General features: G+C 36.3%; 1 protein-coding gene across 1 annotated transcript; it reads left to right on the top strand.

The window, feature by feature from the left end:
• The first annotated feature begins 484 nt into the window (after nucleotides 1–484).
• Nucleotides 485–26,397, top strand: LOC122007891 (RING-H2 finger protein ATL40-like). The gene is made up of 2 exons (XM_042563430.1): nucleotides 485–549; nucleotides 25,659–26,397. Exons 1-2 carry the CDS (start codon nucleotides 485–487, stop codon nucleotides 26,257–26,259), a joined length of 666 nt encoding a protein of 221 aa, XP_042419364.1. The 3' UTR covers nucleotides 26,260–26,397.
• The last annotated feature ends 1,141 nt before the right edge of the window (nucleotides 26,398–27,538 follow it).

Genomic DNA, 27,538 nt, shown 5'->3' with positions numbered 1-27,538 from the left:
GAGGCTATTTCGTCTGATCGGACGCCTTCGGAATGGGACAAGCCGGAGGCTCCTATTGAAGCTATTCCGGTCAGCACCCTTCCGCCCGCTCGTCAACCAGTCAAGCGCTCAACCATTCATTCTCAGTTTTCGGCGCCGGCTTCTGATCCTCTTTCGACCGCCGGTCGGACGACCCCCAGCAATGGCCGCACTGTACGAGTCTCTCTTCATCTCCCGACTGAAGAGCTGCTGCCAGAGGCCGATAGTCCAACTGTGCCCGAGCACACCATCACCTTGAAGGGGCCCCTAGTCGAGATGTGCGCTGACACTCGGGCGCGCGTCGCGCTGATCCCCCTTCGAAATTTGGCCAATAGCCATATGCAGGAGGCCACGGGGGTAAGTTAAAACAGTGTTTGGTATGCCTTATCTCCGTTCGGACACTAACAACTTATAATTCTCTCGCCAGAGATGGGTGGAAGAGATAGCTGTCTCCAACCGCCTGGCGATGGTGGACGAGGAATTAAGACAACTGAAGGCAGTTTGCGGCCCGTCCGGCTCTCACGGCCCCTCGTATGCCGAGCTACAAAAGGAGCTGAAGAAAGCTTAAGATTTGTTGGCGGCCGAGCAGAAAAAGACGGCCGATCAAGCCCATGCCTTGGCCGAGTCCGAGCGACAAGTCAAGTCACTCGACACAAAAATAACCTTGGCCACCACTCGGAAAAACACGACCATTTCCGATTTGGAGAAGAAGAACGTGGAGGCTCGGGGCCTGGAGCTGAAGGTAAAGGAGCTGACATAGCAGCTTAATAGAGAGAAGGCGGGCCGCTCGGCCGACGCGGAGAAACTTCAGAATCTGCAGGATTCCCTTACTGCCTCCTAGGCGACCCTCAAAGAATATTAAGAGACCGAGCCGAGTCGGGTCGCTGCCCTAAGACAGAGCTACATCCGCTCGCCTGAATTCTCTGAAAAAATCTGCGAGCGGATGTACACAGTCTTCGACTTGGCTATGACCGCCACCACCACTTATCTGAAGTCTAAGGGTCTTCTTCCGGAGTCCACTACTATTCCGGCCGACGATCAAGTGGCACTCCTGGACAACATCCCCAAAGACCTTTATGATTACATTGAGTAGACGTCTGTATATGTAGTTAGGCCGCTAGGCCAAAAAATGATCCTTTTTTGTACTTAGGCCGCTTGGCCTAAAGTTTTAATTTTAATGCAACATTTCCCTTTCGCGTACTTTGTCCTTTTGCTAGTTAATGTGTGTTGTCCGCTCGCCTATTATCACATCTCTGGTATTCGAAAAGACATTTGGCGTTGCCCTTCCGCTCGGCTAAATATGTAATATTTCCAATATGTAACATTCTGCTTCGATAGCAGAGATCGCTCGCTAGACACCGATGAAGTACCTTTGGGTACTGGGCCGAGAGGAACATAGAGACGATCGAACGATATTGACGGCGAGTTTCTTGGGCAATTGCATCCTTTTTATTGGCCTCATCCGCTCGGATGATTTATAGACGTCGGCTCGTCTCTCGATATTTATCGTCGGAGCTCGACGGTCTTCCGCTCGGATGATTTATAGACGCCGGCTCGTCTCTCGATATTTAACGTCGGAGCTCGACGGTCTTTCGCTCGGATGATTTATAGACGCCGGCTTATCTCTCGATATTTAACGTCGGAGCTCGACGGTCTTCCGCTCGGATGATTTATAGACGCCGGCTCGTCTCTCGATATTTAACGTCGGAGCTTGACGGTCTTCCGCTCGGATGATTTATAGACGCCGGCTCGTCTCTCGATATTTAACGTCGGAGCTCGACGGTCTTCCGCTCGGATGATTTATAGACGCCGGCTCGTCTCTCGATATTTAACGTCGGAGCTCGACGGTCTTCCGCTCGGATGATTTATAGACGCCGGCTCATCTCTCGATATTTAACGTCGGAGCTCGACGGTCTTCCGCTCGGATGATTTATAGACGCCGGCTCGTCTCTCGATATTTAACGTCGGAGCTCGACGGTCTTCCGCTCGGAAGGTTTATAGACGGCTCTCTCGATATTTAAAGTCGGAGCTCGGCGGTCTTCCGCTCGGAAGGTTTATAGACGCCGGCTCTCGATTTTTAACGTCGGAGCTCGACGGTCTTCCGCTCGGAAGGTTAACGCCGGCTCGTCTCTCGATTTTAACGTCGGGCTCGGCGGTCTTCCGCTCGGAGGGTTTATAGGCGGCTCGTCTCTCGATATTTAACGTCGGAGCTCGACGGTCTTCCGCTTCGGATGATTTTAGACGCCGGCTCGTCTCGATTTTTAACGTCGGAGCTCGACGGTCTTCCGCCGGAGGGTTTATAGACGCCTCTCTCGATATTTAACGTCGGAGCTCGACGGTCTTCCGCTCGGATGATTTATAGACGCCGGCTCGTCTCTCGATATTTAACGTCGGAGCTCGACGGTCTTCCGCTCGGATGATTTATAGACACCGACTCGTCTCTCGATATTTAACGTCGGAGCTCGACGGTCTTCCGCTCGGATGATTTATAGACGCCGGCTCGTCTCTCGATATTTAACGTCGGAGCTCGACGGTCTTCCGCTCGGAAGGTTTATAGACTCCGGCTCGTTTCTCGATTTTTAATGTCGGAGCTCGACGGTTTTCCGCTCGGAGGGTTTATAGACGCCGACTCGTCTCTCGATATTTAACGTCGGAGCTCGACGGTCTTCCGCTCGGATGATTTATAAACGCCGGCTCGTCTCTCAATTTTTAACGTTGGAGCTCGACGGTCTTCCGCTCGGGGGGTTTATAGACGCCGACTCGTCTCTCGATTTTTAACGTCGGAGCTCGACGGCCTTTAAGGCTAATTTTAACACTGATGACATACGCCCTACCGAGCGGCGAGGGGTCTTCGTCTTCGATGACTTGGCTCGGATAATTTTTACGCCCGGCCGATCGGCCCGGGGTCTTCGACATTGAGTCGGTGCCTCAGATCTTATACATCATGGAGATAGGTCGCTCGGCAGATAATGCCAATTGCGTTTTAACATTTTGCTTCCTGCATTTCAAATATACAGCCAAACAGAAAATATACAGCACACATTATATTGGTGCAGCTTTCACCCTGCCCCGGAAAGGCTGGAGATAATTTGCGCTTCATGGTTGATCCAAGTCCCAATCCATCTTCATCCGCTCGACGGTGCTCCCCCTTGAATGCCGGTTAGATCATTGTCTCGGGGGAGGTGTCCGCTCGGGGATCATTGCCTCCGCTCGGGGATCATTGCCTCCGCTCGGCCACCTGATGCTGACGTTGTTTGTTGCTTCAGCCGCTCGGCTTGCGCATTCTCTCTCTGTTGCTCCACGAGCTTAGCTGCTCTTGCCTTGATTAGAGCGTCGAGCTCCTTCGTGGAGAGCATCACCGTGTGCGGTCGTCCAGCCTCGTCCATTGCTTCCGATCGGATGCAGGAGCGTTCCCACAGACGACACCAAATCCCCTGTCATAAGATTTGGAGTATGGCCTAAACGTGGAACATGCCCGCTGTCAGGAAAAGATGTCCCTTGTCCTTTTCCCCTTTGCTTCTGGCCGGTCGTCCGGCCGGCCGGCCTGCGCTCCGGCCGGGTGCATATAGTGGTGTACTTGGAAGATTCTCGGTGATGTGCTTTGTGGAGACTGTTAGCAGTATGTTTCCTCATTTTTCGGCCGAGCGTGTCCTCCGCTCGGCCCTACGATCCTGTAACATGAGCGTCGGGGCCCAGCTTCCTGCTGGGGCGCCCTTTGCCATCAGTTAGACCCCGGTCAGCCGGCCGGGCGTTCGACCCACCCATCTCCGGTCGGGCACCTGGCCCTTTGACTTCCACGTGGCGTTGACTCCCTAGAGCGGGGGTCCCCTGTTCTTACCGCCGGATCACCGACTAATCCGGATGTTCTTTTCTTCTGAGGCCATAGACTCTTAGGGTGTGTTTGGTTCAAGTCATCATTTATAACCTTGGTTATGTGATTACCAGGTAATCACATAACCAAGGTTATAGGGAATAAAACATAACCAAATGTTGTTTGTTTCAACTTAGGTAATGCAACAAAAACTTGTTTGTTTGAAGGTTTTAATGAATACCCTAGTTTAATATTTTACCGTATTACCCTCAGTTATAAAACTAACTATACATAATAATAATAATAATAATAATAATATTATTATTATTATTTATTATCATTATTATTATTTATTTATTTATTTTTTAATGTTTTTTTACTTTTCTTTTTCCTGTATATTTTTTTACTTTTTTATGTGTTTTTTTTATTTTTTTATGTTTTTATATTTTTATATTATTTATATTTATATTTTTTTACATTTTTTAAATTTAAATTTTTATTTATTTATTTTATTTTTAATTTTATTTTTTTTTTAAAATTTTTATAATTATTTTAAATTTTTTAAAATTTTAAAATTTTTATAATTTTTTTAAAATTTTTTTAACATTTTTAAAATTTTTATTTTTTATTTTTAAAATTTTAATTTTTTTATTTTTTAAATTATTTATTTTTTAAAAAATTAAAATTTTAAATTTTTTAAAACATTTTTTTATTTTTTTTCATTTTAAAATATTTTTTTACATTTTTTCTTTTTTTTTCATGTTTTTTCTTATCGAAGGGTATTTTTGGTAAAAAAAATTCGTTAACCCCGGAATCAACAAAAATCTTAGTTTTCTGAGGTTTTCCGATTCCGGGCTGCATGACCCTTTTGCTGACGTGTCGGGCATGGAACATTACTTGGGAATCATCGAATACCTAAACCAAACAAGGTTTTTGTTGATAACCTTGGATGGATAACCAAGGCTATCAAGAATAACCCCGAACCAAACGCACCCTTAGAGGATTTTCAATGCAAGTTTTGTCAAATATTTGTAAAATTTAAAAATCTCATTAAAAAAGTTTTTATGATTGTGTAGGTGAGGTTTCGGATTTTTAATTCAAGAATAGATTTAAGTTTTTAAACATGTTTTTTCTTTTGAAGGTGGAGCCAATAATTAATGTACACGATTGATCATTTTTAAATAATTTAAAAATAAATTATTTGATGAGCTAATTAAAATATTTCAATTTATAAATAATTAGTAATAATTAAAATTATATCTTTTTTCTTTTAAAAATAAATATATTTGAGATAAGTTAAAAAATATACAAATGATTATAATTAAATTAAATTTATAAAATAATTAAATATTAAATAAAATGATAAATTATATTAAATTAAAAATTATAAATGAATTAATTGTTAATTATAAATAAATTAAATTAAAGATTATAATTAATTAAAATATCAAATGAAAATTATATAAAGATATTAAATGAAAAAATTGTATGCAAGTTTTTTTTTTTTAATTGTGGAGAGAATAGTAGATTTGTATTGAAGTTGATGTAATATGCATGGAGTCATGCAACTACATGTGGAGAGAATTACAAAAAAAAGCTCACTCAAAGGTTTAACGATTAGGAATGTTTCAATGAGTTTTTATAATATTGATTTGGCATGTTAGAATTATAAAAAAAGCTCATTCAAAGCTTTAACGATTGAAGATGCCCTTAAAACTTAGAAAGTGAACATAGCTTCTAGAGAAGAATGTAAGGGAAAAAGACACCACCAAATATTAAAAATAAATCTAAAAAATAATTGGCTAAAAAAAATACTATTAATCATGCAAAAATCTCTAAAAAATAACTTATTATCAGTAAATGTAAACTTCAATTCCATCAACAAAAAAAAATTAATTACATAATAACTAAGTAATAACTTACTATCACATGAGATTCTCAATATTATTTCAATCCATCAAAATTCATTTAGTGTGAGTTGTTGGTGTAATCGTTCTCAGATTAAAAGTTGACCTGTTTAACTAAATTCGAATTGACTCAACCTTGAGTTTCAATATTTAACAATATGTAAGAGAGAAGTCAAGTAAATCAAGAGAGAACCGAATACTTGTCTGAGATAGTTCTAACAAGAGGTTAAACAACAGTAAACACTTACTGAGTGAAGCTAAGCAGTTGAAGTCCTAATAGGATTAGGTAGAAGACCTAGTTGGAAACTAGGCAATGGAATGTTGGGATCTTCAGGCCGCGAAAACCGCTTTTCGCGTCGCGGAAACCCCGAATCACTCATAGCCATGGATCCGTGCAAGGTAAAAATTTCGAAAAACCAAATACGAGTTTAGAAATCTTTAGATCTACTCCTAGATCTACATGTTAAGAAATTTATACCTTCGATGCGTGCCCTTTCGTAATCCCGCTCGTTCAAAGGCGCCGGATCTTGAGAGTGTCAACGTAGACACTCCTCTAATGATATCCACACGAACAAGGAGTGTCTCTCACACTCAAGGATGGAGAAGAGAACTCCAAGTGTGCTAGCACTTTCTAGAGCTCTCGGATAGGATTTAAATGGAGGGAAAAAGAAAGAAGAAAGGAAACTCTTACACTCAAGAAGTAGTCTCCTCTTTTGTGACCTTCACCCTTTCTTTCTTCTCTTGGAATACAACTCAACCACCTTCTCTCCCTTCTTGGAACCCACGACCAAAAAGAGGAAAAAGCAAGAGAGAGCTAAGGAGGAAGAAGATGGAATCAATGAGAATGAATTGCATTCACTCTCCTTCATGTGTGTGTAACCCCCTTCCCATTTAATGTGGCCATTAAAGAGGAGATTTGTAACCTCCATGAGGTGGCACACACATGTGCAACCATGATGATGTGGAGCATCATCAATGGTCCACCTTATGCCAACTCACAAATGAGGTGGCAAATGGTCAAGTCAAAATTGACCTTTGATCTTCCTTCTCAAATCAAGTCAAACTTGATCAAATCTCTCTCATGGTTGATCTAATCTAACCATTTGATTCAAGCCAACTTAATATAATGAATCTAATTCATTTAATTAAATTGATTCAATGAGTCATAATCCAAATTAGACTCATTGAACATATGAATCAACTTGAGTCCAACTCAATTAGCCCAATTTGGATTACTCTTAATCCAATTTGGTTCATCACATGAACCTGATCCAATTGGTTCATCACATGAACCTAATCCAATTGGTTCATCATATGAACCTAATCTCCATCCACTTGTTCTTTGTGTGTGACCCAATAGGTTCTTGTAACGTTGGCAATGTTTCTAAACTCCTTTAGAAACATAAGCAATGAGCGGCATCTAGCAATACATCATTGCTACCCAAGTTACAAGAAATGTCGAGATCTAACATCACCTTGTGACTACTAATTGTGACTCCTCACAATATGTGACATTGTCCTTCTATCCTTAACATCTAGATTGATCAATGTGAGGCATAGACCGTGTCACCCTCTAATCAATCTAAATCTTGAACTCCAAGTAGACTCACTCGATCAAATGAGCTCAACATCTAATGTTGACTCATTTGGGCATGGCCATGCACTTCGTGGTCTAACTCTATCAAGAATACTGATGTCGCTCCCGTCATATGGGAGGGATAGATCCCATCTACATCATTCACATCCCTCTGCATAATTTGTTACATACCCAGTAATCGCCTTTATAGTCCACCCTGTTACGGGTGACGTTTGACGAAACCAAAGTACATAACTCCTTATGTAGGGATCCATGGTGACTTCAGGTCAAAGGACTAATAGTCATACTAATAGCCACATGAGAAAGTATATGACACTCATATAACGATCCATGATACTTTCTCATGGCGGGTCATTCAGTATACATTCTCTAATGCATACCCATGTGTCAACTTGATATCTCTATATCCATGACTTGTGAGATCAAGTCATCGAGCTGACCTACATGCTAGTCTTATTGTATTAACATTGTCCCTGAATGTTAATACTCGACTATGAATGATTTAGAGTAGTGTTCCCTATATCATCTCACTATCGATTCAACCAATCGATTGATATAGGTAAGAACCTTCTACTCAAGGACGTTACTATACTTATTTTATTTGGCACTAATACAAACAAGCATAATAACCAAAACCAAATGCCTTAATATATATACAAGAATATGATATACATGAGTCCATACAATCATCAAATGATTGGCTCTAGGGCTCTAACTAACATGGAAGTCCTAGCGGGACTAGACAGTGAAGACCTAGTGAGTGAAAATAGATAGTGGAAGTGCTAGAGGGGCTAGGCAGTGAAGACTAGTTGAGTGAAGCTAGGCAGTGGGAGTCCTAGCGGAGCTAGGTAGTAAAGACCTAGTGAGTGAAGGTAGGTAGTGAAGACCTAGTTGGGAACAAGGTAGTGGAAGTCTTAGTAGGGCTAGGCAAGTAAAAACTCCAATTGGGTCAAAGGTTGACTGGACACTTGGTGATCAGAAGTCTAACGGGAGTTAGCACAAGATGAAAAGTACAAGTGGCTCAAAGGTTGACAGGACACTTGGTGAAAAAGCCTTGACATGTCAAGGTTGACCGAATGCAAGGTAATAGAAAATTCCAACAAGTCATTGATGACTTTGGGGTCGGGCAAAGGAACCCTAAACTGAGTTTAGAGTTTTAGGGTTAGACAATTGATGTCGATTGGCCTTGGCCAAATCTATTAGACTAATCGTTTGGAAAGCTTTTTCGTGAAGGACAGAAAAGTATTAAATCAATTAGGCTAATCGATTTAGCATAACCTAGTTGATTGGGGCAAATCGATTGGATGATGTTTTGCTAACACAGAGAGGTGGTGAATTGATTACGATAATTGATTCAACATTACCTAATCGATGGCAATCAATTAGAAGCTGTCAAATTAATTTGTATGACTCACCAATTGATTGGATGAACAAAAAAGAGATGTTGTGTATATTTTGAATGGTTGGCCTGACGTGACAATCGATTGAGAAGCCAATTGATTAGGAGGTGTCAAAGTAACCCTAGAAAAGTATTTCGCAAAGATTTGAAGTGATAGTTGTGTAAATACCTTGGATTAATGTTGATATGATCAACCGAAGTTAGTCAGTCTAGTGATAATCTTTTTGATTTTTGCGTGTAGTTGAGTTATATTCTCTCTCTTTTCCATCCAGAGGTTCGTTAGTTAATTTTTGAAGTTGTTCTGTCTTGCTAGCTTGACCTTCGATGTTACTTCATGAAGCTCTAGGAACTTCTCTCAGAGTTCTTTGCAGAGTTATAGGCGTCGATCCGGTTGACTTCTTGAGGTGGTAGTACACTTAGTAGGTGAAATTCTGTTTTACCGTTGGACACGAAGTCGGTCTACTACTTGTTACATTGGTGCTCTTTTTTTTCTTCTCTGTTCTCATCCCTGGGTGTTTCAAAATCATATTTAATTGTTAAAAGAATATCAAAATCAGTTTTAAAAAATACCTCCATCTAGCGCTTCGAAAGTGTGAACTCACTCTCAAAATTTGGTTGGTGAATGCTTGATTCGACTGTCCTCTTGTTGCTTTAGTTGGTGGTTAGTTTTTCTTAGGCACCCGATATTTGATACCACTTGTTGGATCGGGTGGGTCGACTAGTGAGGGGCGAATAACCTGCAAATAAAATTTACAATTATCTTATTTTCTACTTTAGCAAAGACACACTAATTAATTAAAAATAATTAACATAACAATAAAGTAAGAAGGGACTCTGGATTTATTTGATTTACAACTGAGAAGGTTGCTATCCAAGACAATGAAAACTCAACTAAGACCATTTTTATGAAAGCAGAGTATCCTCTTACAACGTTGAAAGAATAGAACGAAGTACAGAAAATGAATATGAAATGTAGAATAAGTGTGTGCCTTGAACTCCTAGTTTTATGGTGCTATTTATACCCTTCTGGGCAAAGTTACAGTTTTGTTGTTTATACCCTTCTAGGCAAAGTTACAGTTTTGTTGTTTATACCCTTCTAGGCAAAGTTACAGTTTTGTTGATATGGTTTGGAGGTGCCACTAATGTCATCTAGGGCGACCTCAATGTGATGTAGTTTCATCCATAAAGCAACGACTTTTCAATGGCTACTGTTTAATAGAGGCGTCTCAAGTCAATTGGAGACATCGTTGTTACTGTTTATCTGAGGTACCTCGAGTCAACTGAGACACCTCCGTTTCCTTTTGCGACAACTTATCTATTGGATACCCGGGGTGCCTACAATCCCATCTAAGGCATCTCGAGTACTGTTCATCCGAATGGTCAATTTGATCATTGATCATTTTTTTTCGTTCGCTTGCTTGAGTGATGCTCTAACAGTCTAGAGTTGAGCTTACCTGAACCCAACTCCGGCCTTCTCCTCGAGTAAACTTCCCCTGACTTCTCATCCCCTAGATGCGCCATACATGCCCTTCTCACTCCACCGATGTATTCTTTCGTGACTTCTCGTCCTTCGGATGTACTAAATCCATTAACTCCCTTCCCGTGCCATCTTTCTCGCTCGCTGCATCTTCCATTCGACTTTATGTGTTCCTAAGTCCCTCCACACTTAGACACAAGATATAAAATAAACATGGCCTCATTTAACTCAGTTGATCATATCAAAACTAACTCAGGGTACTTACAATCTTCCCCTTTTTGATGTGCATCAACCCGAGTTAAGATTAGAATAAATAAATAATAATTAATTTTAAATAATTTATAAAATAATAAAACAATAAATAATAAATTTTCAATCAGTAATAATAAATTTGTAATCAGTCTTCCCCTTAATTTAATCCCTCGTACTCATAACTTCTCTCTCTTTGACTACATCAAACCTAGGGTAAACAAAATGAGAAAAAAATAAAAAAAAGTATGAAACATTTTCTAGAGGTTGTACATATAGTAAACAAGCCTATATATATTTTTCAAAGAATTATTTTCAAATATACAAATTTCTACTATTAAAAATCATATTTTCTAAAAAAAAATTGAAAATTATTTTTTAACCTTTTAAAAATTTTAAAATTTTTTGTCAATATGAAACATGATAAAACTGATCTTAAAAAAAATCCATTGGAAAATTATTTTTTTATTATAGTTGGAAAATATTTTTTTGGATGTTTTGCAAAATAAATATTTAAAAATAGATTTTTGCTTGAGAAGATCTTGATAATTTTTATGACCATTCAAAATCTAACCATTATATTTGGAAAAATAATTTTTTTCAAAAATTAATCTTAAAAAATTTTCAATTTTGAAATTCTATTTTTTGGTAAAATATTCCTAATAAATTATGTAATGGTTAAAAATTTTTTAAAAATTTTCAACTAACAAATAACCTATTTGTGCATCTCGGAAAAATTTAAATTTAAAAAAAAAATCAAACATAAAGTGTATGGACAATTAATTTAGCCAATGCTTTTAAAATTTTAACTAAATAAGTATCAGACATGTACATAAAATCAATTTAATAGGCTAGAAAAGATTTTAGTATCCAAAATAAATTATTAATTACTGAATTAATTAAATATTTTCTCAGAATATTATTTCTTACAATTTTTACAATTTGATAATATGATTCCTAATATACCAATTAAGCTCTCATTGTATCTACATTTCCTTTTTGGCGCTTGTAAGAAATTTGAGCATGTATGATTTTTTTTGTTCTAATATTTCTATTTTATTTTTTAATTTTTCATTTTCGGTCATAACTTTATAAAACTGTTTCTTTAAGCATGCATTTTCTATTTTATTTTCTAAGTTAATATTAATTCTTTTTAGATTCACATAGTTGGTGCATAATTTACATAAAGATTTACTTAGCATTTTTATTACATATAATTGGTGGGAGGGAAGGTTACATACCTCACTTACTATGTCAGACTCTTAGGTAGATGCTCCCCCTTCATCGATGTTCTCTCCAAAAGTGGTTTCGTCGTCTTTTTCTTGGTGACTAGCTATTAGTGTTAGCGCGGTCTATTGATTCATTTCAGACTTTTCTGATGACAACTCACTCCATGTTACTTGTAGGTTCTTTTGTTTGGATCTTCTTGTCCCTTTCTCCTTTTCTTTTTCTTTATTCTTCAATCTGGGATAGTTGTTCTTTATATGCCTTTCTTCATTATAGTTGTAGCACCTTACTGTTCTCTTCTTCTGAAGTAGCTTTGTTACCTATTTTTTTAATCAAAGTTGTTAGTTTTAAAAAAATTTACTGAACTTTTTTATCATATATGCTTCTTCATTTTCGTCGAGGGATGACTCCGAATCCAGTTTGGTATTCTTGGCTTTTAGTGTTAAATTCTGACTTGACTTCCCTTCATTTCTTGAGCCTACACATCTAGACTCGTCGAATGTAGAAAATAACTCTTCTAATGTGCTTGTGAGTGCAATCAACCTCTAGGATTTTGATATTTGACAATGTACCTAAGTCTGGTTAGTTTGACTAATGTTGGATTCAAACAAGACTTGATCTTTTGAAGAAAGAAGTTTAGTCAGGAGTAGATGACTAGTAAGGATAAGTCCTAACTAGAAGTTAAGCAAGTGAGAAGTTTACTAAGTGACTAGTTCTAACTGGAGGTTAGCAAGGGTAAGTCCTAACCACAAGTTAGGTAGGTGAGAAGTCTACTGATTGACTAGTCCTAACTGGAGGTTAGGTAAGGAGAAGTACTGGCGAGTAAAACTAAGCAGTGAAAGCTCTAGTGAGTGAAGGTAGGTCCTAATGAGTGAAGTGATGTGTACAATCTGTAAGTACACAATTGTCATCAAATAATAAAAGATATCAAACCTACAAGGACTAGATATAAGCACTAGATACTCACACAATGAATTAACTAAATGATTGTGAGTTGGGAATCTATGCACTTAAAGTAGAGAGAAGTAAAGCAAGGAGAAAGAGAGAGAGAGCAAGAGTCGAAAGTTGGTTGAGGAACTTGGTTGAAGTGAGCGTTCTAGGAGCTCGATTTCATTGTGATGTTGATCAATGTACTAAGGATTTCCTACTACCCATCCTCTATCCCTATGAACGATTTGGAAGTTTAATTTATTACCAACACTATCTTGCGGTGGTCATATCAGAGTGCTATCCCTATTAACATCCAATGCTAATGAATGAAAGTGATTCCTATGATATCCGGTTCAAAGGATACTTTTGTCACTAGAGCTCCTCAATCATACATCCACAAGGACACACTAAGCACTTGATAGTATGGATATAGAAATAACCCATTAAGTCTAATTCTACCCTTCTTTGTACAGGATTATTTTTCCTTTTCAAGGTGATACCCAGGATGTCCGGTTAAAGGATTACCCTTGCCACTAGGCCCTCAGATCATACGATCTAGAGCATCCCATCTACGGGGTGAACAAAACAATATAATTATTCAATTATACATGATATTTAAGCACAAATGCACCATACACACATAAGATCAAATGAATACAAGACATAAGAAATGTCATATAGAAAAGAAATTGGCAAATCCAAGAGTATACATCAATCACATATCACAACTATTCCCTAATCCTAAAACAAGAAGATCTACTCCATAATAGGGAGAAATGAATCCAAAGACATTGAAATCATAAGCTTGAAACCCAATCTAAAGAGAAGAGAGGGAAAGAAGTTCATCAAAGACGTCGAGTGATCTTTGGATCCAATCCTTTGTTTCTGGAGTTGAAGGAGATGATGAAAATAACTTCGGATCTTCAATTGGAGTGTGGAAGAGGAATATATCTAGGGATGACAATGAGGCGGGTTCAAACTCGACCTCGTAATAAACCCGCCCTGGCGGGGTGGGTTTAAACCCGCCTAAACAGGTCTAAGGCGGGTCCGGGGCGGGTCTTGGGTTTAACCGGACTCGCCCCGAACCCATATATATAAAAATAAATATATAATTTATTAATATAATTACAAATTTTATTATATTTAATATTTAATATTTTAATTAAAATTTTATTTTATAATATTTTAATATTAAAATAAATATATTTTAAATATGGTGGGTCTAACCTGGACCCGCCCCGCCGGGGTCACGGGGAGGGGTGGGGCGGGTCCAAAGGGAGGCGGGGCGGGTTCCGAGTTTGGCCAAACCCGCCCCAACTCGGATTCGTTGCCATCCCTAAATAGATCTAGACCAAGATAGATCCCCTAAGAGAGAGAACCTTCCTCCTTTTGAAAAGTGGGAGAAGTCACCTTTTATATAGCAGAACACGGGTTGCACACGACCTGTGTCACGACCATGTATGGTCGTGCCTTTTGGCACGACCTAGGCATGATCCTGCTCTGCTTGAGTGACATGACCATGCCTTTTGGCATGGTTATGGCATGACGTCGTTCTGTTGGAATGACATGACTAAGGCCTGGTCCAGCTCTGCTTGAGTGACACGGTCGTGCCTTTTGGCACGACCAAGGCTTGATCCTACTCTGCTTGAGTGACACGGTCGTGCATTTTTGGCACGGTTGTGGCATGATGCCATTCTGTCGGAGCAAAGTGCTGTTGCATTTTTGATTCAACAAGAGGCATTATAGAGCAACAAGAGATCAAAAGCAAGATATTCATTGTATTTGTATTTATTTCATTGTTCTTGTTGTATTCTCATGTTCTCTTTTTATATTCTCATGCTTGAGCTTGTATGAGACTTCTCTGCTTCTGAAAAGGAGGTTTTCATAGTGCATTTATGAGAGTGAGGAGTGAACTCTTAGATTAGTCACCTCAAGGAGGTGGATACTAAGTAAAACAAAAGGTATTGATATTGCTTCAAGTTTTCTGCTGCCAATCAAGTTCAAAGAAGCAATCAGAGTTATTCATCCCCACATCCCTCTAGCTCTCTACATGTCCTAACACATGGTATTAGAACAAAACTGCTCTTTATCGGACTAAACGCCGGAAGAAGCAAGAACTAGAGGAAGAAGAAGTTGAAAGTTGAATCCCTATTTTCAATAAGTCAAGAACTAATCATCAAGGGAGCTCAAATTTAATGGATTTTCGAGATGGATTCAGATATGACATTCGAGCACCTCTACCCTTCTGATTGAGAGGATTAGACCAATGGAATGCGAGGGTTGAGAATTTCTTCATGATGAATATTGAAGAATGGTCCATCTTAATCGAGGGATTTGAATTCACAATTGATAGTTAAGGAAGACTCCTCAAGAAAAAGAAATGGATCGAGGAGCAACTAAAAAAATCGAGATGAACGATAAGGTAATTAAAATTTCTGTTAATTTATTACCTAATAATATTTTATGTAAGATAGGTACTTACAAGGATGCAAGTTAGTTATGTAGCAAATTGGTCAGGTTTCATAAAGATCCATCCTCAATGGAAAATAATGAAAAAGGTAAAGAAGGAAACTCTTTATTTCAAGTATATGAGGATTCGGAGGTCGAGAGGTACTTAACATCCGATGAAGATATCGAAGAGGCATCCACCTCAAGGGATGAGGGTGTTGGGAATATGCCCATAAAACATATATTTATTATTAATTGTTGAATTAAATAAAAGAAGCATTTATTTTATTGTTTGATTGTTTTATGCTTACTTATATAAAAATGAATATCTATATAAAATCCATAATATATTGTTGTAACTATGATTTTAGTATATAAGATTGTTACATAGGATTAAAATCATAGATAATATATTTAAAATGTCCATGATTAATTAAAGTATGAATCTTTAATTGGTAATCATAAATTGAGTTTACTGACATTATGAATATGATAGTCTTATCCAGACAGTCAGTGTAATGACACTAAGCAGAGGTATTTTATATAATATGATTATATAGGACAAGGACCAGATGTAATTTAAGTGTCTATGTTTAAGTATCGTTACAAAGACTCGAATCAACATCGCTAAGATGATCATATGTAGATCAATCTAAATCCTGAGTTGTCATACACTCCTTGTTTGTATTAACGGGTCTCTTGATTTGTTTGTTAAAACCTATTTTAAATAATAGGTGTAACACTTACATTTTGGAGACTCAGTTATACATTCAGCTGAGAATATGATTTATAGATACGGAATCTATAACTTCCAAAAGGATGCTAAAATGGTTCTCTTGAGTGTTGATTCTAGCACTGAATAGTTTGAGCCCTCTAATTCATAATTAGATTATGAATTCACTGTTCACTAGTGAATCAATGGTACTTAAGGTTTTAGATACAAATAGAGAGGTAAAACGGTAATTTCACCCAACTCTATTTGTGAACCATGAACGAAGGGTTGATCGACAGGTAATGATTATATCAATGGACTGTTCAAATCTTTTGAGTAAATATGTTCCATAATTCTCAAGAGTGCAATTCCGGATTTTAGTGGAATAATCTTGGAGTTAATAAATTAGATAATTAATTAAAGAGCTTTAATTAATTTTATCTAAATTTATTGGAGCTTGGAATTATGGGTCCATGGTCCCCAAATCATCTTCGTATAATCATGATCGATACTCTTAAATAATTAATTTGATTAATTATTTATTCTCACAAAATTTATTAACTAATAAAATTGTTTATTATTTTAACTAAAGGGAATATTCTATTTGTAATTTGATTACAAATAAAATATAAAAGAGAGAAATCAAATGTTTGGATATTCTATTTGTAATTTGATTTCAAATAAAATATATATGAGAGAGAAATCAAATATTTAAGTATTCTATTTGTAATTTGATTACAAATAAAATATAAAAGAGAGAAATCAAATATTTGACAATATTATAAATATTCTCACAAAATATAATACACGTTCCCCTTTTTTCTCTCTGACTTTATAATATATGTCCCCTCTTTCTCTCCCACTTTTATATATACTTTTCCCTCCCTTCTGTGCTATATAATACATATCTCTATCTCTCTCCCTAGAAGTGGAAGAGAATTTTTGGTAAAAAATTCTATAGTTAATTTTTGTGAGAAAAGTTAGGAGAGTTAGCCTACACTTTTGTCCATCGGTTGATTCGAAGAATTGGTGAGGAAGATTGTGGAGTTGAAAGAACTTCGGCGACCTGCAAATCTTAGACAAGAACTCAAGTAATGATTCTAATTTTTTTTAGAGAATTGTAAATAAAATATTATAATGTTTGTATGTTAAATTATAAGAGAATTTATAAAAGTTCTTATAATTAAACAAGATCACTTGTTCGATCTAAACAAAATTGTTTTGTTTTGAAAAATTTTTAAAAGACGTTTAATCTATTTTCCACATCTTCCGTTGCACATCGAACAGTCAAAAACCAACAGAGGGGGAGAACTCATTGACACCGTAACAAGAAAAAGTCTCAACTTCCAGAGTTAATGAAGACATGGAATGCTCTACCTATACAAGTCAAGAGAGCACAAATTACAAAGGTATAATAATTTCAATTGTTTAAAATAAAGATCATATATTGTGCTTTGAGTGTATGGAGAAAGGACACTATAAGAGCAAGTATCCCAATTTGATGTAGAAGAAGGTTCAAATGACATCCAAGGTCAAGGAAAAATCAAAGAATACCGGAACATTGATATGAAAGAGCAAGGAGCATATAGTATGGTTCTTCTGCAATCAAAAGAGACATTATCGGAATCAATGTCCAAGGACGAGGATTCCGACCAAGAACAAAGGAGGAAGCTTAAATCAATGGGATCTTCCAAGGGCAAAACTAAGATACCATTAGTTAATGGTACTTATTCATATCATGATAAAAAGTATGCAAAAAATAATTATTATAATTTTGGCGCTTTTATCATGAAAATAGGAAGTATGATACTTCTAAGAAAAATTATAAGTTATCATGCTAGAACTACCTTACCTAAGTACAGGAAGGTAGAAAATAGTTTAGGCAATAACTTTAAGGAAATTAAATATATGCCTAAAAAGAAAAATATCCAATGAAATAATGAAAAATCCAAATTTAAGGATTTAAGGATGAAAAATTAAGTCTTGAGGTCAAGACTTGTGAAATCGGAGAGAACTTAAAAAAAAAATGACAAATAACGTAAAATAGTCCAAGAAGCAAAACCTAGGTTTAGGAAGACAAGAGTCATTCAATGATAAGAGAGGTATGGGATATAAACTAAAAGCCAAGGAGAATGTGCCCTCATACCATAGAGTTCCATATGATTATGAGACTAACCCTAGGTCTAAAAGTCAAGTCAAGGTTGTAAGGGAGACTATTCCTATAGTTGACTTTGAGGAGACTAGTACGACTAATGTTTCTAAAAAGCCTAAGAAAATCATTAGAAAGATTTATAGGGAAGTTATTCCTAGTGAATACCTAAAATATCTCAGGAACACCAATAGATTTTGGATTTCTACGAGTATGTTCTCTACGCACTAGATGTATTTAGAGTGTGTCAATTCTAATTGAAATGGTAGTTAATATAACATAGTAAAGTTGACACTTTAGGGTTTTTTTTAAGGTATTGTGACACCTTGAAAATGAGAAGTTAAAATTTTACTTTGAAGAGAGTAAAATTGTGCCAATTAAAATTCTTGAAGTATTGAGCTTGATTAAATTGACACAAATGGTATAAGATTCAAAGGAATGCCAATTTGGGACTTTCAGATTTTCTAAAGAGATGAGGACAACTTAGGTTTATTTTGACTTAGCGATTAATTCATAATACTTAGATAGAAAATCTAGAAAAATTCTTTGTGTTATAATTTCCATGTTTAGTGTGTCCTATCACATACCATGACATCATGCTTTGCATCCATATTTTTATAAAAATATATATTATATGTAATGTCATACATACATCATTTAGTGATCATAGTTTTTCTTTTTTAAAAAAATCGTATTTGATGTGTGTTATAATCATTATCATGCATTGTTTTAAATTCCTTGTAATTGCAATGACATAAATTGACATCCTAAGAAGGATGATCAAAGTTAAAATGTCTAGATAGAGATGTATGATACCTTAGTTTATGGAAAATATATTTTACATCTCACAATGACTATATAGTTGACTTGTATGTGTATTGAAATACATTAAATATATATAAGTGAGATGTTAGGAAGATGAACAAGACTCAAGATGTTGATTTAATTCATCTAATTGAGTTTTAATTTCATCAAAACAAATGATTATGTGAAATCCAATCATAGGGAAAGCTAATGTATAAGTCATGTGCATTTAACTCAAAGATCATGATTGAAAATTTATTTTGAAAATCATTTCAAAATCATCTTAGAAAACCTTGGTGAAGTCTATTTGTTGATAGGATTGACTATTGATTAGTTAGACACAAAGTTATAGTGAAACATTTAACTTTTCAATAGTTTCCAATTTTATGTTATTTTTTAAAAATATGATATATTTTATAGAAAGTAATTTTCCCTAATAGTATATGATATAAATAATATCTACGCAAAATTTTATGATATTTTGGATATCATAGAATTATTTATGAGTTTCTGAAATTGGATCTGAATTTGAATTAAAAAATTAGAAACTCCAATCGATTAGGCACTGTTGCTATTGATTGGGATGTGATGTAATTGATTGGTAATGGGTGCCAATCGATTCAAATGAGCTGCAATCAATTAGTAATTGAAACCAATCGATTAGCAGGGTTATTTTTAGTTGAAATGGTCTGATGTCAGTCCATTAAGCCATGTTTAGTCAATTTAACTATCTCTAACCCTCCGAAGTGTTTAGGTAAACCTTAATTTAAGAGTAATTTTCTTGATAAAAATGAGAAAAGAATGAGTAAGGAGGACTAATGTGAAGTGAAAGAGGAGGTTTATATTTAAGGGTGAATTCTTAATCTCATGGCTTTAAATTTTAGAACTTTTAAAGGTTTAGGAATTAGGAACTCTAAATCATTGTTGGTGCAATAATATAAGTTGGAGTATGCTATGAGGGAGAGGTTCTCCTTAAAGGCAAGATGATAGATGGATGCTCAAGGATGAGGATTGGAGACAATAGTGTTGGTTGCTACTCGGAAAACCTAGAGGTTTCACTGTACAAAAATTTTGTACAAAGGTCTGAACCTTTTTCCTAGCTACCATGTGTTCTTTTAAATTAAATTTTGGATCGCCTGCGGAATTTAACACGTTTGATCCAAAACTTAATCTATTTGTTCTTTTAGGTTTTGACTTGGATCTCTTGCGGAACTTAACACGTTCGACCCAAGTCTCCTTAAGTTATTAATTCCATTAAATATTAATTTCCATAAAAGGTTCCCAGTACTGACGTGGCGAGGCACATGGCCTTCTTGGATATGGGAGCAACCACCACCGACTAGACAAAACCTTTAATAGAAAGCTAATATTTAATTTCCTAAAATAACTTTAGGTTAACCAAAGAGAACAATCAAATCACAAGGAAAAGAAAGAAAACAAAAGAACACAACATCGAAAAACATATTCGAAATACTAGATCATAAGCCTTTTGTATTTGGTATTATTTCCATAAATAACTAGCATGATGCGGAAATAAAAATTACTAATTATACCTTGTAGAAAAAACCTCTTGATCTTCTACCGTATTCCTCTTCTAACCTCGGACGTTGTGTGGGCAACGATCTACCAAGATGAGAAACCACCAACCACCTTCTTCTCCTCCAAGCAAGGTTCGGCCACAAAGGAAGAACTTTACCAAAGAAGAAAATCAAAATACTAACCAAGCTCCAAGAGATGCTAACTTTCTCTCATTCTTCTTCTTCTTCTCCAAGTAGTATCCGGCCACCACAAGAACTCCAAGAGAGATGAAGTATTCGGCCACCACAAGAGGAAGAGAGGGAGAGGGTAATAGCCGGCCACAACACCAAGGAAAAAGGGAGAGAAAACAATAGAGATTGTCACTTGTGAAGGCACCCTCACCCCTTCTTTTATATTCCTTGGTCTAGGCAAATTAGGAAATTTAATTACAATAAATTTTCCTTAATTTCCTTGACTTGATTTAATTGAGAGAAATAAAATAAAATTTCCCAAATCAATTTCAAGTGGCCGGCCACATCATTGGAAAACAAAAGAGGACAAGTTTTAATCAACAATTAAAACTTCCTAATTTGTTTCCGGAAATTTTAAAAAATAAAATTTCTCTTTAAAATCTCTTCATGGTTAATAAAAGGAAATATCTATAATTTTAATTTTATTAACATGTGAATAATTTTAAAGAGAAAATAAAACATCTCTCAATCTACAAATAAGGAAAGAGATCTAATCTCTTTCTTTAATCTTTGTAAATCTTTTACAAGAGATATTTTAATTTTAATTCTCTTTAAATTATATCTTCCACATAATAATAAAAATTAAAATTAAATTTCTTTTTAATTTATTTTGGCCGGCCCTACTAGCTTGGGTTCAAGCCGGCCACCCAAATTTATACCTAGGCCGGCCCTAGCTTGTTCCCAAGCTAGCTTGGCCGGCCCCAATTGGGTGGGTATAGAAGGTGGGTATAGGTGGGTATAGAACTCTATAAATAAGAGGCTACGATAGGGACCGAGAGGAGGAATTGGTTTTGGTCTCCCGATAAAATTAAGCATCCCGTGTTCGCCCCGAACACACAACTTAATTTTATCAATGATAATTCATTCCACTAGAGAACTATCATTGAACTACCGCACCAATCCCAAATTACATTTTTGGGCTCCTTCTTATTATGAGTGTGTTAGTCTCCCTGTGTTTAAGATATCGAATGTCCACTAATTAAGTGAGTTACTGACAACTCATTTAATTAATATCTAAGTCCAAGAGTAGTACCACTCAACCTTATCATCATGTCGGACTAAGTCCACCTGCAGGGTTTAACATGACAATCCTTATGAGCTCCTCTTGAGGACATTATCAACCTAGTATCTCTAGGACACAGTTTCCTTCTATAATCTACAACACACACTATAAGTAATACCATTTCCCAACTTATCGGGTTTATTGATTCAACGAACTAAATCTCACCCATTGATAAATTAAAGAAATAAATATCAAATATATGTGCTTGTTATTATATTAGGATTAAGAGCACACACTTCCATAATAACTGAGGTCTTTGTTCCTTTATAAAGTCAGTATAAAAGAAACGACCTCAAATGGTCCTACTCAATACACTCTGAGTGTACTAGTGTAATTATATAGTCAAGATAAACTAATACCTAATTACACTACGACCTTCTAATGGTTTGTTCCTTTTTCATTTTGGTCGTGAGCTACTGTTTATAATTTATAAGGTACTGATAACATCATCTTCTGTATGTGACATCACATACTATGTTATCTACAATATAAATTAAATGAACAACTACAAACAAATGTAGACAATTAGACCAAATGTGATTCTTTATTCATAATAAATGTTTACAAAGCTTAGGCTTTCAGTATACATTCCAACAAATAGAAGGGTATGAGATCTTCATTGTGAAGTTTGAATGATAAAAGAATGAATCTTGGGGAGAATGTTCTTGATGTGTATCAAAAAGGGAAAAAAAAATATAGGGTTCAAGTTAGAAAATCCTCATTTATGCTTTGACATAGAATGAAAAAGGGAGTTGGGGTAATATGGGTTAGCCTAACTTAAATATATAGGTAAATATCAAAAATAAGGAGAGAGAAGGTTGACCAGTTTGAGTAAACTCGAGTTGACTCGAGCTTGAGTTTCGATGTTTGCCAATATGTGAGAGAGAAGTCAAGTAGGTCAAATGAGAACTGGATACTTATCTGGAAAAGACGTAACTAGAGGTTAGGCAATGGTGAAGACCTAGTAAATGAAGCTAGGCAGTGGAAGTCTTAGAGGAGCTAGGTAGTGAGACCTAGTTGGAAAATATACAATAGAAATCCTAGTGGGGCTAGGCAGTGAATACTTTATGAGTGAAGTTAGGCAGTGGAAGTCCTAGCGGAGCTAGGCAGTGAAGACCAGTTGAGTGAAACTAGATAGTGGGAGTCCTAACGGGGTTAGACAGTGAAGATCTAGTGAGTGAAGCTAGATAGTGAAAACCTTGTTGGGAACTAGACAATGGAAGTACTAGCAGGGTTAGACAGTGAAGACTTAGTTGGAAACTAGGCAGCAGAAGTCCTAGCAGGACTAGGCAAGGAAAAAGGAAAATTAGGTCAAAATATTGACCAGACATTTGATAGTCAAAAATCCAACGAGAGTTGGCACAAGATGAAAAGTCCAATGGGTCAAAAGTTGATCAGATACTTGGTGAGAAAGCCCTAATAAGTTAAGGTTAACTGGATGCTAGGTAATGAGAATCCCTAACGAGTCATGGATGCTTTAGGGTGGGGCAAAGGAACCCTCAACTCGGGTTTAGAGTTTTAGGGTTGGGTAATCGATTGACTCAATCAATTAGCTTTGGTCTAATTGATTAGGATAACTGATTGTAATGCTTTTTCATAAAGCACAGAAAGGTGTTAAATCATTCGCTAGGACGATGCAATGGTTGAAGCATGAGGTGTTGCCACATTAGGTTTTAGGGTCAAAACTTGACGTGCCCGAGCATGTCTTCCCGCATGCCTTAACCACCTGCACTAATGGCTAGTAGACACCCATGATTTACCTCCTTCGTGTTGGCCTAGGGACCGGTTCGCGGGGGTGCTGGGGGCGAGCGAATCACTTTTGCCACTTAGAAAGAGGCTAAATCGATTAGGTTAATCAATTCAGCATGACCCAATAAATTGGGAAAAATCGATTGGATGGTGTTTTGCGAACACAGAAAGGTGGTTAATCGATTGTGGCAATTGATTTAGCCTTCCCCAATCGATTGTCAATTGAGACCTTTTTCATGAGAGAACAGAAAGTTCAAAAATCGATTAGGCAATCAATTAGGCAGTTTTCTCTCAAAAATAAAAAGCTTTTGAATATATAGGGGCAATCGATTAGGAGTTATTGAATCGATTGGTATGACTCACCAATCGATTGAATGAGTGAAAAAGAGTCGTTCTATAGGGTTTGAACGGTCAAGCTGATGTGGAAATTGATTGGGGGCAAGTCAATTGATTATAAGGTGTCTAAGTTACCTTAGAAAAAGGGATTTCGTGAATATTTGAAGCGATAGTTGTTCACACTAGTTTTGGGTGATTCTGGAGCGAAGTGTTGCTTGCATTTCCGATTCAACAAGAGGTATTTCCAAGTAATTAAAAGGGATCAAGAGTAAGGTATTCTATTTACTTCCTTATTCTTATTGTATTCTCATTCAAAAAAATGATCAACGCTATTCACTCCTCCGGTAACTCTTTACCTATCCTAACAAGCCAATTAAACTGACATAATAAAGTTGATGAGGCATCACATAATGTTAACTTTATTAAAGTTTTAAATAAATAAAAAATTATTTTAGATGGTTTGGTAATATGTAACTTTTGATGTTGAATTAGGACAATATGCACATCATTCTTCATCCTATATTGAAATATACATATAATAGGTTAGGAACTTAGGAGCTAGTCGCATTAATTTCAATAGACTTTTAGGGGAGTGGGTTAATTAAACATCACTATCTCACTAATTAATAATAGGATTAATTATGTAATCGAGGAAAAATGAGACTAAATTACAAAGAACTTATTGGTTATATCCTTGTGTTGCTATGGGATAGTGAAATTCACGAATATTGATTGCTTCCTAATTGGCCAAATTGATGATGACAAATAAAGTTTTTTTTTGTTTTTTTGTTTTATTTTCTCCATGGGAAGATAAACATTGACTAATTGTTTAATTTTGAAAGAGGAAAAAAGAATTTATTGATGAAATTAGTTGAAGAATTGAAATTTTGGAAATTTATTATTTTACGTACCTAAAGTTTTTTATTTTTTAAAATACTCACTGTACTTTGAAATTTATTAAATGTCATATTTCCTTAAAATAAAATAAATAAAATTTATTTCATCATATCTTCTCATTTTTTTGAACTATATAGAAAATGAGTCTGCTCAACGTCACTCAAAATACTTGTCAAAATATTGGAAAGTGACATACGAAATAGACAATTAAATCAAATAGAACAAAACCGATTAAACCAACTTTTTTAGATAAATGGAATCCATCAATTTTGTTATTAAAATAAATACGAACAAATATAAAATTAATTAATTCGAATGATTACTGAATTAATTAATTTTTTTATTAGTGATGAGTCAATCAATTGATATTAGACCATCAAATTAAATTGAACAAATAAAAATTCATTATTTTTTTTATAAAAATTGAATTAACTGATGCCAACTTCTAAATAAAAAAAAAATAATCAAAGTGTTCTTGAGTTTTTTTAATTAACAGTAGATGAAAGTGCAAGAATTAATTTAAAGATATTTATTCCTCTCGGTGTTTTGGGAAAAAAAAACTCACTCCTTTAATGTTATATGGCAAAGAAAACATGAGCATTTTAATTTGTTAACTTTTCTTATATTAGTATAATAAAAAATAATTATATTTATCATTCACTATTAGTTTTTAAATTATATAAAAGAAGATAAATTATAATATTAATTTATAATCCGATCATCAAGTAATTAGATGATGAAAGGATTTTTTATATATATATTATACGTTATGGGACAAAGTGTAATATACGGAACTCAGTTTGGATTCTCTGTCCTTAAATTTCTCTGTCCCCATATTTCCTACCGATCGGACGGACCAGATTATATCTTAAAATGTGTATAATATCCTCATGATGTATAAAACATCTTTGAGATATAATCTAATTTGTCCGATCGAAAGGGGACAGAGGATCCGAACACATACGGAACTAGTTTATTTTAGTTTCGTCTTGTGATCAAATTAAAGGTATAAATTGTCATTTACACTTTTTTTCCTTAAATTATTTTTTAAAAAACATTACTTATTTTTTTTTATCGTACCTTTCTCTTTTATTAATTACGATGTAGTTGAGGCAGAAGAGTCAACGTCCAGCTCAATTGTCTGTCTTTAAGAAAAACGTTGAAAGTCAGCACGTCCAAAGACAAGACGGCGGCATCTCCACGGCGAAGCAGAGGACCGAACGATTCCTCCAATCTGGATACCTCGATCCAGATCGTCGCCATCTCCTTCGGAGTCTTCCTCGTCCTCTACCTCGTCATCCACTACTCTCGCCCGTTACTCGAGTGGTGGCGCCCGTCCCCCGCCGTAGCCGGCGCTCGCCCCCGGAGGCCGAAGACCACCGGGCTCGACTCCTCCGCCATCGCGTCGCTCCCCTCCTTTCCCTACCGCAGGGGCATCGATGGCGCCGCCGCCGGGGGCCTCCCGATGCCGGCGCCAGACTGCGTGGTGTGCCTGAGCGCGCTGCAGGACGGGGAGATGGTGCGGGCGCTGCCGGGCTGCACGCACGTGTTCCACGCCCCCTGCGTCGACTCGTGGCTGCAGAAGCACTCCACGTGCCCCACGTGCCGCGCCGACGTCCACCCGCCGCCGCCGGTCCGAGCCGGCGCTGTTGTTCTTGACCTCGGTGAGACGTCGGGAACGAAGAAGGCCGAGGAGGGATCCACGTCGGCGATGTAATCCATGCGCTCAATGAATTCGTAAATTGTAATAATTTATAGAATTTAGTTCATAGCAAGCATAAAGTGTTAATCTGTTCCTTCGAATCGAATCTTAAACTGTATTATATTGTTATAAGAAAGCTTGGTGATATATCGATCTACACTATTACAACTCAGTGAGATTTGAGGCTTTTCATTCGATCAATCCTTTAAACTCTGATCACTAGCTCCAAATGAGAGGACATAACTTTTATTTTAGGCTCGACTTTAAAAATTTTCATCAAAATGCCCGCTCCTCTATCCTCTATCCGAATTTCATTAACTACTAAGGAGCTGACAATCAAGTGCATGAGCATCGACATTAATTCTATAGATAAGCTAATTTTTTTTGTTAGTGTTAGTAACTAATTGTGATATTAGTTCTATTGAAACTTCCAGTGAAGGGCATGACTTTATCAAAATCCCTCAAGACACAAACACCTTTTCGTCGTTAAATTCGTATTATAGAATAATGCATATGACAAAATGTTTACCATGGGTTCATTAGAACAATACATATTTTGATGTTGAAGAGCTGCCCCCTACTTAAACTAAATCCGTTCTTGACCTATTTAATCATTTTTTATAACAGGTAGGTATCTAGATTTTATGAGCTAATTAATCTTAGGATATAGATTTAAGTAAATTTCTTGACCTATTTAATCATTTTTTATAGCAGATATCTGGATTTTAAGAGCCAATTAATCTTAGGATATACCGTCGGGCCTGACTTTAAATAAATTTAAGAATTATTTTTTTATAATAGGTATTTGGATTTTACGAGTCAATTAATCTTAGGATATATTATCCGGCCTGACTCAAGTAAATTTAAGAAGTGAGATGATTCATGATATGATGCCCGAGCGACACTAATTATTTAAACATCACATGCATATATACACGGTGTGTGAGTTTCGAACCTAATTGGCTTTAAGTAAATTTAAGAATCATTTTTTTAAAGTAGGTATTTAGATTTTACGAGTCAATTAATCTTAGGATATACTGTCCGGCCTGACTTAAGTAAATTTAAGAAATGAGATGATTCCTGATATGATGTCCGAGCGTCACTAATTATTTGAACGTCACATGTATACATATACATACACTGTATGAGTTTCGAACCTAGTTGGGAGAAGCGTCCTATTTCTTACCACCCCTCATTTCCTTGGGCCTTTACATATTCAATCATATACAAAATACAAGGCTATATCGATTCTATTAGTAGTTCGATAAGATGGGCATATCTTATTGATTTAAAA

The sequence above is a fragment of the Zingiber officinale genome, chromosome 1A, assembly GCF_018446385.1.
Source record: "Zingiber officinale cultivar Zhangliang chromosome 1A, Zo_v1.1, whole genome shotgun sequence".
Taxonomy (NCBI): domain Eukaryota; kingdom Viridiplantae; phylum Streptophyta; class Magnoliopsida; order Zingiberales; family Zingiberaceae; genus Zingiber; species Zingiber officinale.
The sequence above is the reverse complement of the archived record's forward strand: the minus strand, read 5'-3'. Positions and strand labels throughout refer to the sequence as shown.